This window comes from Coregonus clupeaformis, chromosome 6, assembly GCF_020615455.1.
Source record: "Coregonus clupeaformis isolate EN_2021a chromosome 6, ASM2061545v1, whole genome shotgun sequence".
Classification (NCBI taxonomy): domain Eukaryota; kingdom Metazoa; phylum Chordata; class Actinopteri; order Salmoniformes; family Salmonidae; genus Coregonus; species Coregonus clupeaformis.
In genome coordinates, this window is record NC_059197.1 from 3,813,929 (window position 1) to 3,829,446 (window position 15,518).

Here is a 15,518-nt window from a genome sequence, read left to right on the forward strand (position 1 = left end):
GAACAGATATAGCCCCTGGTTCTCCTCAGACTTGACTGCCCTTGACCAGCACAAAAACATCCTGTGGCGTACTGCATTAGCATCAAATAGCCCCCGCGATATGCAACTTTTCAGGGAAGTTAGGAACCAATATACACAAGCAGTTAGGAAAGCAAAGGCTAACTTTTTCAAACAGAAATTTGCATCCTGTAGCACTAACTCCAAAAAGTTTTGGGACACTGTAAAGTCCATGGAGAATAAGAGCACTTCCTCCCAGCTGCCCACTGCACTGAGGCTAGGAAACACTATCACCACCGATAAATCTACAATAATCGAGAATTTCAACAAGCATTTTGCTACGGCTGGCCATGCGTTCCACCTGGCTACCGCTACCCCGGCCACCAGCTCTGCACCCTCCGCTGCAACTTGCCCATGCCCCCCCCGCTTCTCCTTCACACAAATTCAGACAGCTGATGTTCTGAAAGAGCTGCACAATCTGGACCCCTACAAATCAGCTGGGCTAGACAATCTGGACCCTTTCTTTCTAAAACTAGCCGTTGAAATTGTCGCAACCCCTATTACTAGCCTGTTCAACCTCTCTTTCGTAACGTCTGAGATCCCCAGAGCAGGGACGGCTTGTTCAATAGGGCGATATGGGCTACGCACTGCCAAACGGGAAAAGGAAGGGATTTTTTTTCTAATCAATTATATCACGGCAACAGCAGTTATCAGTGTTCACGTCTGATCTGCCAGCCACTAAATGTCAAATCAGGCTAAAGTCGTGCTTCAAATGGCCCCGCCCGTTTTTTGGGCGATTTCAGTCAGGTTGAAAATCGCCCAGAAGTCTCTCATAGCCTGTCATGTAAAATCTATTTTTTTCACATTTCAAAGCTTTCAATACATTCTCTATGGGTGTCTGTGGGCATGCACTTACGCGCTTTCGTCATACGTGACGTAACGTTGAACGTAACTAAGACAATGGCGGCTAGCAGCGTCTATGTTGCGACCTGCAGTGTGGCGTTATTTTATGTTTTTAATTTGTAGACTTAGTTTACAAACATTCTGCAAACATTCTGCTTTGGACTGATCTTCGGTTTTGGACTGATCTTGTTGATCGTGTACATACCCGCTACGAACGGACTAAATAATGAAAACGCTGCTGGCAGCGGAATCCCAATACAGCTGGGAGACTTGGCTGGATGACAGAGTCCCGGACAGAGAGGTGGAGCCGGCCGGCTTCACCCTGGTCAGAGCGGACCGCGATCCTGGTAAGAGAGCGACTCTGTACCCCGACATTGAACTGCTTTCTGTGTCATTGAACCTTACTATTGTTGATAAAACAAGTTTACTGGAGAACGGAGACCAAGTAGAGACTTTTGGACAAGGTGGATAATTGTATAATATAAGGCAGTTTATTCAGAGGTAAAGATATCTGGAATCGCGTGCACGGACCCGTTCGTCAAACTCGTAGGGAGTTTATCAGAAGAGCCCCTAAACATTGTGTGCTGACATTTTATACAATAAAATGAAGTAGGTTGAATCTAGTAGTTCTGATCTTCTGATTGGTCCTGATGAGTTGGGCGAGGTCACCTCCAGGCTAGTGTCACTGTTGCATTGGCTCTGAGTCGGGTTCTCTGTCTTCAGATGTTCAGCCTAAGAGAAGAGGATTTGTGTGTGTGTGTGTGTGTTTGTTATCAGTGTGTGTGTGTGTGTGTGTGTGTGTGTGTGTGTGTGTTTGTTATCAGTGATGATGTGTGTGTGTGTGTGTGTGTGTGTTTATCAGTGATGATGTGTGTGTGTGTGTGTGTGTGTGTGTGTGTGGGTGTGTGTGTGTGTGTCCTCAGGGCAAGAACTCGTGAGTTGGAAGAACTGAGAGACCTATGGCGTGGGTGTTATCCTTAGCCACCTGCTGACAAGGCTGACAAGATAGGACTCTTGTTCATTGTATTGAATACAAAGGCCCAACACAAAATGGGTCATGCACAAGATTTTAGTCAGACCAAGCTATAACATTATATATTTACTACGACAGTACATTCAACCAAAAGCTAATATAACAAAGGCATCAGAGATTATTTGTAATCTGTCACAGAAACTGGAATCCATCTCCCCAGATCAGTCAATAAATGCTTCTGGTATTGACTTATATGCTGCCCCTGTCTTCATGTTGTTGCTGGACATATCTTTTTTAAAATGTGTGTAGGTCACCTAAATCATCAGAAAAATTGCCCCTCCTGAGAATTTTTTCAGGAGCCGCCACTGCCCCAGAGATTGGAAAGCTGCCGCGGTCATCCCCCTCTTCAAAGGGGGTGACACTCTAGATCCAAACTGTTACAGACCTATATCCATCCTGCCCTGCCTTTCGAAAGTTTTTTTGAAAGCCAAGTTAACAAACAGATCACCAACCATTTCGATTCCCACCGTACCTTCTCCGCTATGCAATCCGGTTTCTGAGCTGGTCATGGGTGCACTTCAGCCACGCTCAAGGTCCTAAACGACATTATAACCGCGATCGATAATAGACAGGACTGTGCAGCCGTCTTCATCGACCTGGCCAAGGCTTTCGACTCTATCAACCACCGCATTCTTATTGGCAGACTAAATAGCCTTGGTTTCTCAAATGACTGCCTCGCCTGGTTCACCAACTACTTCTCAGATAGAGTTCAATGTGTCAAATCGGATGGCCTGTTGTCTGGACCTATGGCAGTCTCTATGGGGGTGCCACAGGGTTCAATTCTTGGGCCGACTCTTTTCTCCGTGTATATCAATGATGTCGCTCTTGCTGCTGGTGACTCTCAGATCCACCTCTACGCAGACGACACCATTTTGTATACATCTGGCCCTTCATTGGACACTGTGTTAACAAATCTCCAAACGAGCTTCAATGCCATACAACACTCCTTCAGTAGCCTCCAACTGCTCTTAAACACTAGCAAAACTAAATGCATGCTCTTCAATCGAACGCTGCTGGCACCCGCCCACCCGACTAGAATCACTACTCTCGACGGGTCTGACCTAGAGTATGTGGACAACTACAAATACCTAGGTGTCTGGTTAGACCGTAAACTCTCCTTCCAGACTCACATTAAGAATCTCCAATCCAAAGTTAAATCCAGAATCGGCTTCCTATTTCGCAACAAAGCCTCCTTCACTCATGCTGCCAAACATGCCCTCGTAAAACGGACTATCCTACCGATCCTTGACTTTGGCGATGTCATTTACAAAATAGCCTCCAACACTCTACTCAGCAAATTGGATGTAGTCTATCACAGTGCCATCCGTTTTGTCTCCAAAGCCCCATACACTACCCACCACTGTGACCTGTACGCTCTTGTTGGCTGGTCCTCATTACATGTTCGTCGTCAAATCCACTGGCTCCAGGCCATCTATAAATCACTGCTAGGCAAATCCCCGCCTTATCTTAGCTCATTGGTCACCATAGCAACACCCACCTGTAGTATGCGCTCCAGCAGGTATATCTCACTGGTCATCCCCAAAGCCAACACCTCCTTTGGCCGTAATTCCTTCCAGTTCTCTGCTGCCAATGACTGGAACGAATTGCAAAAATCTCTGAAGCTGGAGACTCTTATCTCCCTCACTAACTTTAAGCATCAGTTGTCAGAGCACCTTACCGATCACTGCACCTGTACACAGCCCATCTGAAATTAGCCCACCCAACTACCTCATCCCTATATTGTTATTTATTTTGCTAATTTGCACCCCAGTATCTCTATTTGCACATAATCTCTTGCACATCTATCATTCCAGTGTTACTACTAATTGTAATTATTTTGCGCTATAGCCTATTTATTGCCTTACCTCCATAACTTGCTACATTTGCACACACTGTATATATATTTTCTGTTGTATTTTTTTACTTTATGTTTTGTTTTACCCCCATATGTAACTCTGTGTTGTTGTTTTTAATCGCACTGCTTTGCTTTATCTTGGCCAGGTCGCAGTTGTAAATGAGAACTTGTTCTCAACTTACCTGGTTAAATAAAGGTGAAAAAAAATCGTGCAGACAGAAATAACATGCTTTCCATTCAATCCTGCAACCTCTGCTACAACTAGGCTGTATGATTTTGCTTGCTCTTGACTCCAGAGAAGTGACATGATATATCCCTACTTGATATTGGCTGCTAACATGAATGCGTTTCAGCTCTAAATGCAGGTGTAAAACGCAGTTTATTTCTGTAGCCTATCTTGCGTTTTGAAAATGCATCACCGTTTATGTCAGTAATGACAGGCTATACATTTGGGCAGCAATTAGGTCACACGTTATTTACCACTCCATTTTGAAGGTCGCTGGTCAAAAGTTTGAATACATGATAGTGGCCACTTTTTAACCTTTATTTAACTAGGCAAGTCAGTTAAGAACAAATTCTTATTTACAATGACGGCCTACACTGGCCAAACCCGGACGACGCTGGGCCAATTGTGCGCCGCTCTATGGGACTCCCAATCACGGCCGGTTATGATCCAGCCTGGAATCGAATCAGGGGGTCTGTAGTGACGCCTCAAGCACTGAGATGCAGTATCTTAGACCGCTGCGCCACTCGGGAGCCCCAAATGGAGTTGGGTTGGATATAGTAATGGTAGGCTACAGTATTTCTTACCATCTTCAATTTTGACTGGAATTGTGTTGGTCATTGTTAATAAGTGCAGAATTGATTCCAGTTCAAAATAGTTTAGCACAATACTTTACTCGTCAGATTGTGCTGCTTTCCCCTCTTATTGTAATAATTGCTTAACAAGCATGATCGCGGCAGCGGGGATTTTTTTTTTTGGGGTGCCCTTTTTTTCGTTTGAGCACATGCCCGCCAAAAGGTATGCGCATGGATCAATGAGTTAAGTAGACCAGACCCAGCTGCTATTGCGCTGGTATCTATGGAACCACCCCCTTACGCAGACCGGAACTGACAATTGTTTTCAATGGTAAACGGCCTGAGTAACTTATCTTCATTTATCCACCATCTTTGGTAGGGAGGGACCAATGAAAATGGCGGCGACAGGGTCCGCAAGATCCACTAGTCGATTGGGGCAAAAATGCAAAGCCAGGCCCGCCGATATGCTGAAAACTCGGACACATTCACAGCTGCTGACTCTGGACGAGGCAAGGTGTCCGGTTTGTTCGGAGATTTTATTGGAGCCCGTAACTATGCCATGTAGCCACTCGGTGTGTCTGCACTGTTTCAAGCGGACAGTGGAATTTACCAGTTTGTGCTGTCCCCTCTGCCGGCTGCGAGTATCCAGTTGGGCCCGTAAACAGTCCCGGGAGAAAAGCCTAGTAAACATCGAACTTTGGGAAATTGTTCGAAAGAGTTATCCACAACGATGCAAGAGGAGAATGGAGCAGAGAGACTGTGAGACTGGTGGAGAAGGTATGCTTTTTTGACAACATCAATTCCGTTTTAGGCTATGCTGTAGGCATACATTTGTGTATGTCGTAAGGATTTTGTCCAGTCTTCTTAATTTGTTTCCTATTATAGGCTACCTGCCATTATGGTAACGAACACAGAGTAGTAAAGCATATTGGGCTACTTTGTTTTACAACGATATCATTGGGAATTAGAACGGTTTCTGTTACACTGTAACAAATTCTATTAAACTCGGGGCTATGCGTTTTCCCGTACGCGCCTTGAATGGTCATTCCATAGAACCAAGAGGCTCTTGTACAAACAAGGCTGGAGAGAGAACAAGACCAGTCAGTTTTGATATACTTTTCTAGGCAGAGAAAGTTTGGCTATGACTTGCCCAGACTTGTGGAGCTTTTTGTGGGAGGAGCTACTATATTGACAGTCGACTGTACTGTCTGGGGTGTTTTTCTATGTAATATGTTACATCATTTGGTGTATACCTGTTATATCCAGTGGTTCCCAAACCTTTTCGACCCAGCTCTTGTTTTGAGAATATTTGAGTGATTTTGATCATTTTAAATGTTTTATTTTTCTCAGAGATTTTCCGCTCGCCTGCTCAGGTATCCAAATCTGGAGAGATCCGACTGGAGTATGGAAAGCAACAAGTAAAGGTAATATTGTAATATGGACTATTATAAACTGGGTGGTTCGAGCCCTGAATACTGAAAGCCGTGGTATATCAGACCGTATACCATGAGAAAACATTTATTTTTATTGCTCTAATTACATTGGTAACCTGTTTATAATAGCAATAATGCACCTCGGGGGGGTTAAGAACAGCGCTTAGCCGTGGTATATTGGCCATATACCACACCCCCTCGGGCCTTATTGCTTAATTATAACACTTATTGATTATTCAAATACAATAGGAGGGGTTTTGTGTTTTCCCCCGTAGTGCATCCTTTTTAACATAGCTCTTTACAGAAGTGTTGTTGTACAATGCCCCTAAACCCCTCAAAAGGAGAGAACTATGTGTTTGAGACTTGAATTAGAGAACATTTTAATATGTTGATATCATCTTATTCCTATCACAAATTCCATTGTTGTAGATTGGCACACAACACATTGATTTTAAACAACCACAGGTCATGTGAATGATCCCTTGGGTTCAGTTACTATCAGTAAGAAGGAATTTTTCTTTTTCAGGTACCAATGAATGAAGAGAACGATGAGGGGAGGAGGAAAGTCCTCCACCACAGAAAAGAGGAATGTGGAACACTCAAGCACTTTCAAGATCCTGTAAGTTTTATCTTGTAACCCTCATATGAATAGATTATCGAATAGATTGTGAATAGATTGCTCAGATTGGTATGCCAACACATTGATTAATAAGTGTAAACATGATGCTGAGATATACAGCTTTTTCTTCCAGTTCTATGGGTTGCTGTCAGACTCTGAGAATGAAGAACCCATTGGGAAGAGAACCAGAAATGTGTCTGCGTTTGTTAGAAGAACAAAGATCTCGGCAGACTTCACAAGAGAGTACTGAAATCCCCTTGCTTCTATTATCAATGTTTGTTTTATTTTTTACATTGAAGGCTGCTTGTAACTGTAATAATGTCCTCATATAACAGTAATTAATAATCATGTTGCTAAATTTTTTTACTTAATGCTGCAGTATTGATTCTTTGCACACATTTTCGAAGCCTTTGAACGATTGATGTTACATTTAATGTGTTTTGCACTTTTAATTCAGTTATTTACTCAGTCCCCTTTTCCCTCAGTGGTCTACAGACCAATGTGGTGCAGAGAAGCCAGAGCTGTACTGATACAGAGGAGGGAAGGCAAAAAATAAGGGTGGCTACTCATCTTCCTGGACTGGACAAGGTATGAAGCTGGGCTTTTAAAGGAAGATTTTAATCCCTAAAATGGTCAGAGCTGTTTGGTTCTGAAGTGCTTAAAGGTCCCGAACAGTCATTCTGATTCCCATGTAAAATAGCCTTTTGAGTAACTAAAATATTGTATCACCCATATTTTGGGGGGATAGAAAAGCTCAAAATTGTAGACATTTATTTTCTCTCATGGCAAATTTTTCTCTCATGGCTAACTACCAGGAAGTTTGAAAAGAGGCTGAGTGGGCTGGGAGCTTATATTCATGAGCTCGCCTTGACTGAGAGCTCTTTGAAACGTCTACGTCAAGAAACTTTTATGGAGTGTTGGAGTAACATTTTCTCAAGCAAATTTGTTGATACACAAAGCAACTCAAACAACATTGAAATTGGCATGTCTCTTATGATGCGGTTCGCAGCAGCACTAACCAATGTGTTGACATGACAACTGCGTCAGAGTTTTGAATGCTGGCTGAAGAGCTAGCCAGTAACTAGCTAACACCAGACACAGATGAAAGGGGAGACATAAGTATCTTTGCTATAGATGAATAGTGTAAACATTTTTCATGAGATTTTGGGTCACTGGCCTACAGTGCATTCGGAAAGTATTCAGACCCCTTGACTTTTTCCACATTTTGTTACGTTACAGCCTTATTCTAAAATTGATTAAATTAATGTTTTTCTTTATCAATCTACACACAATACCCCATAATGAGAAAGTGAAAATAGGTTTTTAGAAATTTTAGCAAATTTATGAAAAATAAAAAAACTATACCTTTTATTTACAAACGTTTTCAGACCCTTTGCTATGAGACTCAAAATTTATCTCAGGTTTATCCTGTTTCCATTGGTCATCCTTGAGATGTTTCTACAACTTGATTGGAGTCCACCTATGGTAAATTCAATTGATTGGACATGATTTGGAAAGGCACACACCTGAGCAAAAACCAAGCCATGAGGTCGAAGGAATTGTCTGTAGAGCTCCGAGACAGGATTGTGTCGAGGTCAGGGAGGGGACCAAGAACCTGATGGTCACTCTGACAGAGCTCCAGAGTTCCTCTGTGGAGAAGGGAGAACCTTCTAGAAGGACAACCATTTGTGCAGCACTCCACCAATCAGGCCTTTATGGTAGAGTGGCCAGACGGAAGCCACTCCTCAGTAAAAGGCACATGACAGCCCACTTGGAGTTTGCCAAAAGGCACCGAAAGGACTCAGACCATGAGAAACAAGATTCTCTGGTGTGATGAAACCAAGATTGAACTATTTGACCTGAATGCCAAGCGTCACGTCTGGAGGAAACCTGGCACCATCCCTACGGTGAAGCATGGTGGTGGCAGCATCATGCTGTGGGGATGTTTTTCAGCGGCAGGGACTGGGAGATTAGTCAGGATCGAGGGAAAGATGAATGGAGCAAAGTACAGGGAGATCCTTGATGAAAACCTGCTCCAGAGCGCTAAGGACCTCGGACTGGGCCAAAGGTTCACCTTCCAACAGCTCAACGACCCTAAACACACAGCCAAGACAACGCAGGAGTGGCTCCTGATTGTGGTCCTCTGTAGCTCAGCTGGTAGAGCACAGCGCTTGTAACGCCAAGGTAGTGGGTTCGATCCCCGGGACCACCCATACACAAAAATGTATGCACGCATGACTGTAAGTCGCTTTGGATAAAAGCGTCTGCTAAATGTCATATATATATATATATATATATATATATATATTTTTTTTTTTTTTAAGTCTCTGAATGTCCTTGAGTGGCCCAGCCAGAGCCCGGACTTGAATCTGATCGAACATCACTGGAGAGACCTGAAAATGGCTGTGCAACAACGCTCCCCATCCAACCTGAGAGAGCTTGAGAGGATCTGCAGAGAAGAATGGGAGAAACTCCCTAAATACATGTGTGCCAAGCTTGTAGCGTCATACCCAAGAAGACTCGAGGCTGTAATCACTGCCAAAGGTGCTTCAACAAAGTACTGGGTAAAGGGTCTGAATGTGATATTTCAGTTTTTTATTTTTAATACATTTGCTAAACTTTCTACAAACCTGTTTTTGCTTTGTCATTATGGGTTATTGTGTGTAGATTGATGAGGGAAAATAAACAATTTAATCAATTTTAGAATAAGGCTGTAACGTAATAAAATGTGGAAAAAGTCAAGTGGTCTGAATACTTTCCAAATGCACTGTACACACAATACCCCATCATTTCAAAGTGGAATTATGTTTTTAGAAATTTTTACAAATGAATTAAAAGCTGAAATGTCTTGAGTCAGTAAGTATTCAACCCCTTTGTTATGGCAAGTCTAAATAAATTCAGGAGTAAACATTTGCTTAACAAATCAAATCAATCAAGTCATTGTGTTTCTCACATGTGCAGAATACAACAGTTGTAGACCTTACCGTGAAATGCTTTCTTACAAGACCTTAACCAATAATGCAGTTAAGAAAATAGAGTTAAGAAAATATTTACTAAATAAAGTAAACAATTTATAATAATAATAAACATTAAATCAATAAAAAAGTAACACAATAAAATAACAATGAGGCTATATACAGGGGGTACCGGTACCGAGTCAATGTGCGGGGGTACAGGTTAGTCCAAGATAATTTGTTCATGGTCCTCTGTAGCTCAGTTGGTAGAGCACGGCGCTTGTAACGCCAGGGTAGTGGGTTCGATCCCCGGGACCAGCCATACACAAAAATGTATGCACGCATGACTATAAGTCGCTTTGGATAAAAGCGTCTGCTAAATGGCATATTAATGTAGGTAGGGGCATAGATAATAAACAGCGAGTAGCAGCAGTGTAAAAACAAAGTGGGGGTTGTCAATGCAAATAGTCCGGGTAGCCATTTGATTAATTATTCAGCAGTCTTATGGCTTGGGGGTAGAAGCTGTTAAGGAGGCTTTTGGACCTAGACTTGGCGCTCCGGTACCGCTTGCCGTGCGGTAGCAGAGAGAACAGTCTGTGACTTGGGTGACTGGAGACTTTGACAATTATTTGGGCCTTCCTCTGACGCCGCCTAGTATATAGGTCCTGGATGGCAGGAAGCTTGGCCCAAGTGATGTACTGGGACATACTCACTACCCTCTGTAGCACCTTACGGTCGGATGCCGAGCAGTTGCCATACCAGGCGGTGATGCAACCGGTCAGGATGCTCTCGATGGTGCAGCTATAGAACTCTTTCAGGATCTGGGGACCCATGCTAAATCTTTTCAGTCTCCTGAGGGGGAAAAGGCATTGTCGTGCCCTCTTCACGACTTTCTTGGTGTGTTTGGACCATGATAGTTTGTTGGTCATTTGGACACCAAGGAACTTGAAGCTCTCGACCCGCTCCACTACAGCCCTGTCGATGTGAATGGGGGCGTGTTCGGTCCTCCTTTTCCTGTAGTCCACGATCATCTCCTTTGTCTTGCTCACGTTGAGATAGAGGTTGTTGTCCTGGCACCACACTGCCAGGTCTCTGACCTCCTCCCTATAGGCTGACTCATCATTGTCGGTGATCAGGCCTTCCACCGTTGTGTCGTCAGCAAACTTAATGATGGTGTTGGAGTTGTGCTTGGCCACGCAGTCATGGGTGAACAGGGAGTACAGGAGGGGACTAAGCAGGCACCCCTGAGGGGCCCCTGTGTTGAGGATCAGCGTGGCAGATGTGTTGTTGCCTACCCTTACCACCTTTTATAAGGAGGATGGGATCCACCCAAATCATTTGGGTTCCTGGATCCTTTCACAGCATTATAAGGCTGCATTGAGACAATAACACAAGCCCAGCTCAGCTAATCCCTACCATTGTGATGCAGAGTTGTCAAATGCTCAATTGTAACGAAGCCACTCAAATGTAATGAAGCCACTGGAGTTGCTTACCAAGATGACATTGAATGTTCCTGAGTGGCTTCGTTACGTTTGACTTAAATCGGCTTGAAAATCTATGGCAAGACTTGAAAATGGCTGTCTAGCAATGATCAACAACCAACTTGACAGATTTGGAAGAATTTAAAAAGAATAATGTGCAAATATTGTACAATCCAGGTGCGCAAAGCTCTTAGAGACTTACCCAGAAAGACTCACAGCTATAATCGCTGCCAAAGATGATTCTAACATGTATTGACTCAGGGGTGTGAGTACTTATGTAAATGAGATATTTCTGTTTCGTTTTTCATATAATTTGCTCAAATTTCTAAAAACGTGTTCACTTTTGTCATTATGGGGTATAGTGTGTAGATAGGTGAGAAAAAATATATATTTACTACATTTTGAATTCAGGCTGTAGCACAACAAAATGTGGAATAAGTCAAGGAGTATGAATACTTTCTGAAGGCTCTGTATACAAACCACGCCCCTCCGCAAACACGCCTTCTCTGCTGTTGGTTACAAGGCGGTACTTATTTAAATTAGGTAAGAGAATATCATGTTACCATTGGTGCATAAAAATTAGAGTTAGGGTGATGTCCAATGTTCCCTCTAAGGTGCGTGCGTGCATGGACGCGCACCGCCTCCAGGACTGTCGCGCAGAAGAAATGCCAGTCCGCGCAGAGGTGCAAGAGATTGAACATCACTGAGTTCACCCCATTAGTTTGCAATATATAAATCAATGTTTTTTCTGTGTTCAAATCAACATTATATCAGTCCCTTTTCAATGCAACAATCCAAGATTGAGTCTGTGATTTTGTTGTAATAATAATAATAATAATATGCCATTTAGCAGACGTTTTTATCCAAAGCGACTTACAGTCATGGTAGGCAGAGCCAGAGCGCAATGGAGTACAATTCGGCCGGGTAGCCCATGAGAGGTCTTTCAATAACCTGCAAGTGAATTCATGCGCTTTTTAGATCAGAGCCGCGTGTGTGAACATTTGTTGATATTCTTTGCTAGTTAGCGAGTTATTAGCCCAGTTATAGATACGTATAGGTCAGCAATGGGGAGTTACTGCTTCCTACAAGAGCACAAAATGTGTAGACTACATTTCAAGCTGTCTTTGAAAAGCCAGTCAGGTAAAAATCTTATGTCTTAATTAAAGGGGCTGTGTTGTATTTTGAGACAGGCTTGACTATGTAAATAAGCCAATAGGCAGAGGAGTAGCCTACATTGTCTAATTCTCTGTATGGTAATAATAATTAATTTTATTTTGTAATGTGATTTCTTGCATTACCTATTTGGCCCTTGGTGTTACAGACTAAGTAAAAAAGTATAATGTTAAAACGTTTTTAAAAGTCTCATGCAATGTAGGCCTGTAGACATTCAATTTGCTCAGTGCCCCAAAACATTTGAGGGAACATTGGTGATGTCACCCTATCCCTTTAATAAACCCACCTCCTTGAATCTAAGTGTTTGACATGGGGGATGGGACCAGTAACTTTATGATCAAACTTGATCAATGATTCAAAATTGATTAAATAATTTTTCATGCTTTGGTCATCATACTTTGATCTGGTTTCATTGAAATATCATCCAATATGATTTTGACTGTTCATGTCCTTTAAAACATTGCTCTTCTTTTTTTTGTTGGTTTGTTGTCTCTGTACAGGCAAGTATTGCTCACAGCTACAGTGCAGGAATCCTTCTGTCCTCTGAGAACAGCCGATCTCTTTCGGCACCCATCATTGTCCAAGACAAGAGGCGTAGCTGGCGAGGTGTCATCATGGCTCCATCAACACCTTTTATGGTCCCCCAGTTGAAACAGGAGAGGTCCATTAGCCCAGAGAGCAATGACAGTATCTCTGAGGAGCTGAATCACTTCAAGCCAATAGTGTGCTCGCCGTGCACCCCACCAAAGCGACTACCTGACGGGCGAGTGATGGAACCCACAATTGTGAAGTCCACCCCCCGGAACTTATTCCGCAGCCTGCAGAGGCCCACCAGCTATGAAGCCAGCCCTACTATCCTCCAGAAATGGAAGCAGATAGAGGTGGATCGTCAGTCTGTCAAAGTGACCTCGAAGGGCACCTTGACCAGCCCCATGAACAGCCCCATGTTCGAGGACCTTGTTTTCAAACCAAGCCCCATAGAGGAGAAGGACAGCAAGCCCTGTAGCTGCACTCTAGCAGCAAATAAGGGAAAAGAACACTTGGGTAGGTGTGCCAAGACTGCTTGCTCTGAGCAAGAAAATGAAAGAACTTGTATACATAATAAACAAAGACTGATATTTGACCAGGCCATTGGAGAGACAGCCCTCCATCAAAAACAATTCACAAAGTTTCATACTCCATTTGTACCTTTAACTAGTGAGGAGACTGTAACAGAATGTGGGGTTTCTTCTGAGTCTATGGTGGTACCTGAATCACATTGTGGACCAACCTCAATTCATCAAAATCCAACCTTAGTCCCACACAATATAAATGCCAGTGTTAGGGGTTGCAAACTTAAATCAAAGGACTCACAGGATCAGAGAAAAGAATTGGGCAATAGAAACTGTGCCCAGAACCAACCTACCTCAAGGAGGGGCAAGAAGAGGAGCCAGAAGACCAAACACCTAGAGGAGACAGAGTCTGGACTCAAGAGACCAAGATCCCAGAGCCAATATGGTTTTAATATAGAGTGTGCACAGGCTGACCTGTACATTCAACAGGTACAGCAAGAGAGAGAGGACAGAGAGCTAGCGTTGAATCTTCAAAGACAGTTTGACAGGGAACAGCAACAAGTAGACAAGCAAAAGACCAGTCTTGACAAGTACTTTCTCCGATCCTGCAATGAAAACAGAATTGAATGCAATCCACGCAGATCAGGAAGAATTTCCAAAAGGAATGAGCACTTTAATTGCAATTATTAATTTGTTATTCTTGTGCTTTTTTATATAATTCAATCAGCCAACTTCTTGCATACAACAACTATACTTCTTTTGTTGACCAGGTTCCAAATTCAGTGCTTTTAAAGATTAACTAAGCCCTAGCTGGTTTATGTCATAAATTAATGTTCATTTTGATGTATTCCTATTAGATTTAGTTTCTACAAACATGATTTTGCTGAAACATTTTATTTTCTTCTCGTTTGCAGGTACTCATGACATTTTAAAAATACACTACATCATATTTCTGCAGTTAATGCACTGAGAAAAAGCAAAATATTATTCACGGCATGAGGTTGTGTTGAGATTCATACTGTGCAGACATTTGAAAATCTTTGTGTTCAGGCTCATGTATGATTCTGATTCTAGCTCAGCCAAGGATGTGGACACAAGATCTAGCACTATTACTTTGTCAGACCCTTCATTCAGATTCCCATTAACCCGGCAGAGTAACATCCTATTGATTTATTTCATGATCCACATGTTCCTTTCTGCTCCAACGATGCACTTAGCACCTCTACGTGATGTTTTGGGAAACACTTGTTACATCTTTGTGCATTAGGAATGATGCATTAAAACACTCGTAAAATGTAAGTTCCATTGCTGTGAAAACTCCGTTTATATCCTTGGCTCAGCTAAAATATTTTGCACACAGACAGTGTCCATTAGCACCTCAATCGCTCTATATCTCATTGCCTTTCTTAACATAATTTATTTTGCATAATTTGTTATTCTTTTTAGTTGAAGGTAGATTCAACAATGTGGTGTTACCATGAACAGCAGGGCGTCTTGCGACACAAAGAGTTGCACAGATGATCAATTAAGTCATATTGATTGGATTCTGTCAATGTTAGATAGTATTTGCCAGAGTAGTGGTTAACATTGCAGAAACCCCATCAATACGTTTTAACGATCTGACAATCTGCGTAGAACAACTGCAATGCAGGCAGCCTGAAACGTGTGGGTGTTGAGGTGTACAGCCGCTCACACTCTAATATCTAGCTCCTGGTCATTTTATATTGTTGAGTTAAAGGATCAGTGTGGCCAGGTTAGATATACAGTGGGGAGAACAAGTATTTGATACACTGCCGATTTTGCAGGTTTTCCTACTTACAAAGCATGTTGAGGTCTGTAATTTTTATCATAGGTACACTTCAACTGTGAGAGACGGAATCTAAAACAAATATCCAGAAAATCACATTGTATGATTTTTAAGTAATTCATTTGCATTTTATTGCATGACATAAGTATTTGATCACCTACCAACCAGTAAGAATTCCGGCTCTCACAGACCTGTTAGTTTTTCTTTAAGAAGCCCTCCTGTTCTCCACTCATTACCTGTATTAACTGCACCTGTTTGAACTCGTTACCTGTATAAAATATACCTGTCCACACACTCAATCAAACAGACTCCAACCTCTCCACAATGGCCAAGACCAGAGAGCTGTGTAAGGACATCAGGGATAAAATTGTAGACCTGCACAAGGCTGGGATGGGCTACAGGACAATAGGCAA

The 15,518-nt window shown here is 42.6% G+C and overlaps 1 protein-coding gene across 1 annotated transcript; it reads left to right on the forward strand.

The window, feature by feature from the left end:
• Positions 1-4,562: 4,562 nt before the first annotated feature.
• Positions 4,563-15,125, forward strand: rnf169 (ring finger protein 169). Its single transcript, XM_041877269.2, has 6 exons — positions 4,563-5,363; positions 5,937-6,010; positions 6,546-6,638; positions 6,772-6,881; positions 7,124-7,226; positions 12,747-15,125. Exons 1-6 carry the CDS (start codon positions 4,976-4,978, stop codon positions 13,986-13,988), a joined length of 2,010 nt encoding a protein of 669 aa, XP_041733203.2. The 5' UTR covers positions 4,563-4,975; the 3' UTR covers positions 13,989-15,125.
• Positions 15,126-15,518: the final 393 nt, after the last annotated feature.